At 48.2% G+C, this 5,905-nt stretch overlaps 1 protein-coding gene across 1 annotated transcript in view; it reads right to left on the reverse strand.

The window, feature by feature from the left end:
- FRY (FRY microtubule binding protein) overlaps positions 1 to 5,905 on the reverse strand; it is a 571,437-nt gene that overhangs the window by 293,822 nt on the left and 271,710 nt on the right. Inside the window, exons 10-11 of the mRNA XM_042782984.1 lie at positions 4,833 to 4,925; positions 4,639 to 4,737 (exon numbers count right to left, since the gene is read on the reverse strand). Of these exons, the coding sequence (XP_042638918.1) occupies positions 4,639 to 4,737; positions 4,833 to 4,925 (192 nt within the window). The remainder of the gene's footprint in view (positions 1 to 4,638; positions 4,738 to 4,832; positions 4,926 to 5,905) is intronic.

Consider the following 5,905-nt stretch of genomic DNA (forward strand, 5'->3'; position numbering starts at 1 on the left):
ACATAAATAAACATTAAATGTATATTTTTTAATCCAGGAAATCATAAAAAAAAACTTGACCGAAGCTGCAAAAGTCCTACCAGAAAGGTCTCTCTGGCAACGGAAACTTGTCTTGTCCTGCTAGAAAGGGAGAGTTGTCAAATCATTGTCTCCTGACTTAATGAAAAAGACTGTGGGTTTTAAACACCAACCTTCTGGTTAACAGCCAAATGTCCTGCCCACTATGCCACCAGAACTACTTGGAAAAGGCTCTGCTGCTGCTGTGTTGTTTGCCGTCGAGTCAGAACCGACTCATAGCGACCCCTCCTTCGGTTTCTGAGGCAGTATCACTACGGAAGTAGATTGCCCAACCTTCCTTCCGAGGAGTGCCTGGTGGGTTTGAACCACCAGCCTTCTGGTTAGTAGTCAAGTGCCTTGTGCACCACGGCACCAGAGCGCCCTGAAAAAGGCTCTAGGCTCTTCTAATTTGAATCTCAAAAAGTCTCCTGGCTGCAGGTGTGGAAGGCCAAATTATTAGCAGCCAGACCAGAAGCAACCTGCTGGCAGTGGATCTCAGCAAAGGGGGAGGGCCGGGTTCAGTCAATCATGTTAAAATTAGCCAATGGTTGACCTTCTCTAGTTCTCCCTCCTCTTTTCTTTACCGTCTTGCAAAAATGAGACACTTGCCAACAGGACAAGGCCCCGTGGGTGCTATCAGAGGTAGGCATTTTGTAAAAGAACCAAACTCTATTTTGGTTCACTGATGCTGCTCTAACAGAAAATATCACAAATGGGTGGCCCTAACAAATAGCAGTTGTTCTCTTATGGTCTAGGAGGCTAGAAGTCCGAGTTCAAAGTGCCAGCTTAAGGGGCTGGGTCAAAGCCCCTTAACCTTGGGCTTCAGCTCAGCCTCTTGCTCCTGGCCCACCGAAGCTGGAAGCATATTTTAACTCAGACATCTGCTGGCTGCTGAGGCTGACAAACCCAAAATCGACAAGTAAAATGGCACAGTCCCCAAATTATCAAACCACACAGCAGGTCCCTAACTCAAGTCAATTAACAATTCCGGGATCAGCAGGCAACGTGGCAGGCCGCTGAGACGAAGACTCGGCCAAATGCAGATCCAGACGGGCCAGAAAGCTCAAGACCTTTCTTGAGGATGATGGGGACAGCATAGTCTAGAGTTACGTGCAATGCATAAAAGTTTATGTATGCTATTTTTGTGTGCCATCGAATTGATTCTGACTCACAGCGACCCTGTGTGACAGAGTGGGTTTTTCTAGGCTGTGATCTTTATGGGAGCAGATTGCTGGCACTTCCACAGAGTGGCTGATGGGCTCCAACAGCTAACATTTCAATTACTTGCTAAGAGCTTAACTATCATACTATCTAATTTAGTTCTTAATCATGGTTTGTAAGATCTATCTTAAATTGCTGTCTCAACATCCACCCCCCAAAAAAAGCAGGAAGGCATACTAAGTTTGAAAAAATATAATTTGCTCTTTTGCTGGTTGGACTAGGAGAAAATGACCCCGGGTCAGACATGTTCTATACAGGCCCTTTCTTTAAGTCTTACACAGGACAGACCGAAGAAAGACAACTGTCTGGATGAGTGATACCATCAGCATGCCTGCAGTACAGAGGCTGACGGAATCCGCCGAGTCACGGTCACGGGGTCCGTTATTTATGACAGAGAACAAGGGAACTCAACACAAGATCCTGACGGTGGCAGGTCCATCCGTCGCTCTTGCAGGCGGGCTGCGAGAAGGACCGTGCTGGGGATACCTACACAACCGCAGGTTAGAAAAGGTTACAGGATTGGTTCTGGGGTCTGGATTACCTGGCTGTGTGGTGACCCCTCTGATTGGCTCCTCTCGGCAAATGCCCAGGCAGGCGCCCTGTTTGCGTGAGGACCTTTCCATGCACTAGTTCATCTCCTTCCAACCACACTCTTCCCAAAGCTGGGCTGCCCAGCGTTGTCTAAGCGCAGCCACGTTGGTGGTTTAAGGGTCAACAGGCAGCGGGGAAGAGACATAAAGAACTCAGATGGTATCTGAACTTATGTCAAGACTCAAAATGGAGTCAGGGCTCCCACTGTAGACCACAGCCTTCCTTAAACCTGTAGAACCTAAGCTCTCACACAGTATGTGAACATCTACCAGTTTGTCCCTGTCTTTGAGGTAAGTGAATACACTTTCTCTTGCATGTGACCTTCCGGTCATTAAGGAAGATTCCTGAAGGAAATGCTACTGCGTAAGTAAACTCCACCAAGACAAACTGAGCCGCAGGAGGAATTTGCTTACGAGCAAATAAACAGAGGTGCTTCTGTGGTTTTCCTGCCTGACTGGGCTCATCTCCAGCAGCCACTGGAGAAGCTGGAAGAGCCAACGGGAGGCCACCCCAAAAAATACAGACACAGAGCCGGTCACCATTTTGCTGAATCAAATACCATAAATCTTGATGGTTTCCACTAAATTCCAGTAACGAAGATTTAAACAAAAATGTAACTGGCTCATCCATGAACTTGAACTGTTGTGTTGTTGGGGGCCATCCAGTCAATTCCAACTCATAGTGGCCCCGTGTGACAGAGATGAACTGCCCCGTACGATTTCTTAGGCCGTCACCTTAATGGGACAAGCACCAGGTCTTTCTGTTGAGGAGGTGCTGGGTGGGTTTGAACTCCCAACACTTTGGTTAGCAGCCGAATGCTTACTCATTGTGCCACTAGCTTGTCTGTTAACCAAATGGTTGGTGGTTCAAACCCACCCAGTGGCTCTTTGAGGGAAAGACCAGACAATCTGCTCCCGTAAAGATTACAACCAGTTCTCCTCTACCGCATGGGGTCACTGTGAGTTATAAACGGATTCGATGGGACCCAACAATTTGAATTAGCAAGAAACAACTGCCACAAGGAGCTACCCCCCAAAATCCCACTCCTATGAGTCAACTCCAACTCACAGTGATGCCCACGGTTTCCAAGGCAGTAAATCTTTACGGAAGTAGACTGCTCCACCTTCCTTCTGTGTAGCAGCTGGTAGGTTTGAACCACCACCGTTCGGGCTAACAGTCCAATGCCTCAGGCATTGTGCCACCAGAAATCCTTACAATGAGACATGGAGCTTAAGCATGTATTCATCACTTGGTTTTAAACCAACTTTGAACGATGGCTACCATTGACAGCAATTGTAATTCCAGTCAATAATCTTACCCACCATCCCACCAACAAATGCACACAGTTAGTCACAATGGGCACCAGGTCAGAGAATAAAGGGACAGATTTGTCACCTACTTCGCAAAGCTGAGTACCTGCTGAAACAATGGCGGCCGTCTTCAGTGATGGGTAGTGTGAACCATACCAGTAACTGCTTACGTAAGCAACCCGCTTGCCCCACACTGTCTCAGTCATGGGTGGCATGTATCTCTGGCTGCTTTATAAATGAACCATTATTTGTCACAGGGGGTAGGGTGGGACTGCAATTCAAAACAACATTCTATGCTGTTTCTCATGGACTGGACTGCGTGCCCCCAAAAATCTGTGTCAACCTGGCTGGGCCATGATTCTCAGTGGTTTGGCAGTTGTGTAATGATTCTGTGAGGTGATCTGATGTGATGAGTTGCAAGAGGATTAAGGATGGGAAGCACCACCTTTGGTCCCACCACAGCCCTGTTAGATCTCAGGGGAGCTTCCCTGGAATGTGGAGATCAAAGGAGGGAGAAGAGGTGTGGGGGGATCTACTACCACCAGGAAACAGCTGGGAGCAAGGGAGTCCTTTGGACCCAGCTCCTTGGTGTGGGATCCTCCCAAAAACCACAGACAGTGAGAGGAAGCCATCCCCTACGGCCAGCACCCTGAACTCTAACCTTCTCAACTGTGGGAGAATAAACTTCCATTTGTTAAATCTGTTCTCTTGGGGTATTTCCGTTCCAGCAGCACTAGAGAACTCAGGCACTGCTGTTTACCACAAAGACCTCCCCGAGCATCGTTTTCCCAGCCTTTGAGCATCTTTCCTTTGGGCACCGCTCTGGTTCCCAAGGGAGCTCTGGTAGCATAGTGCCTAAGACACTTGACTGCTAACCAGAAGGCTGGCGGTTCAAACCCACCAGCCACTCCTCGGAAGGAAGGTTGGGCAATCTACTTCCGTAGTGATACTGCCTCGGAAACCCAAGGAGGGGTCGCTATGAGTCGGGTCTGACTCGATGGCACATAACAACAACAACAACTGGTTCCCAACTCCCATTTCCGCCTGGTTCCATTTTGATTCTGCTGGCTTGGAGAGGAAAAGAGCCAGTGAGGATTCCTGAGGACTGAGAAGAGGGACTGCTGTTATAAACGTTAGCCTTCAGACTGGAGGAAAAAAAATGCTCAGGAATTGAAACAAAACTCAAGTTAAGTCCATCTTAAAAACAAACAGAATCCTTAGGAGTAGAAAGGACACCTGAGGTGACGAGGTCTAACGCACTCACAGAACTCATGGGAGGATCCACGCCAGGCCATGCTAAACACACAGTCCACGTTCTGAAACAGTCCCTCGTTCTGAGGGAGCTGGAGGTCAGGCTGACGTGTGTGGTGCCCTCATGACTCCCAAGGAACTTTCTGCCTAGGACTTCTGGTCTCCACCATTTTGTTTGCTTGTTTTGTGGATTTGCTGAGTTACTAACCAAGGAATGTTTCTTTCGAGAAGAAAGTTCCAGCGTGGTGTCATAGAGGCTTTCCACAAAGTTCCTAAGGCAGGGGACATTCACTTCGTTTTTGACAGCCTGAAAACAGAGAGGCAAGTTAGTGGGACATCCATCTGACTGTTGGCTCTCTAACCCAACCTGAAGACGTTCTTGAGGATGAAGATGTAACTCACAGCAGCGACGGGGACAAGAATCTCAACAAAGAGCCCAGCCAAGGCGTGCTTGATGTCTTTGTCTTTCACCTCGAGGAAATAATGGGCACATTCCTAAGAAAGCAGAAAAACAATGAAGGGAGGGAGAGCAGATTGAAATAAACACATAGAACGGGTCAGAACAAGTTAAACAGTTCTCCGTCCAACAACTGCACTGAGATGTTGCTGGCGGCCCTCGAGTCGATTCCAACTCATAGTGACCACATAGGAGCTCTGGTGGCATAGCGCCTAAGGCATTTCACTGCTCACCAGAAGGCTGGCGGTTCGAACCCACCAGCCACTCTTTGGAAGGAAGATGGGGCAATCTACTTCCATAGTGATACTGTCTCAGAAACCCAAGGAAGGGTCGCTATGAGTCGGGTCTGACTTGATGGCACATAACAGCAGCAACAACAACAACAACAAATGTCCACAAGTCTCCGAGATACTCGGCAGGGCTGGCTTTCCTATCCTCCCTTTACTTCTGTCTCAAATGACTAAACTGAAAGGACAGTGTCTATAACCACCAGGTGGACATTCATTCACTTAATCACTCACTGATCCATTCATTCATTTTCAGCACATCTCCACTGACTACTGACTGGGGGGAGGAGCATGGAACCCTACTTAACCTACCACCTCTGATCCTTAGAGAAGGGAAGCGTGGGCCGAGAGGTACAAGACTTTAAAGTTATTTTAGGCACTATGCCCGACAGCCCTGGGTTGGGAGCTGTTTACTGTTCTCCCTGATATTTTCAGAGTGTTTATTATGCAGATAGTTTCGTATGTGAAGCTGGAATGCTTTCCCTGCCCACCTTGAACAAGGAAATCTTTGGAATAGTTACGCAAGTGTGGCTTTGCATACAGGCTACCGTCTATGTTGTAGGTGTTGTGTGCTGTGGAGTCGATTCTGACTCACAGCGCCCCTAGAGGACAGAGTGGAACTGCCCCACAGGGTTTCCAAGGCTGTCAATCTTCACAGAAGCAAAGCCCAAACTACACCCACTGCCGTGGAGTCAATTCTGACTCACAGCGCCCCTAGAGGACAGAGTGGA

Source organism: Orycteropus afer, unplaced genomic scaffold, assembly GCF_000298275.1.
Source record: "Orycteropus afer afer isolate SDZICR_OR568_19922 unplaced genomic scaffold, OryAfe1.0 scaffold00558, whole genome shotgun sequence".
Taxonomy (NCBI): Eukaryota; Metazoa; Chordata; class Mammalia; order Tubulidentata; family Orycteropodidae; genus Orycteropus; species Orycteropus afer.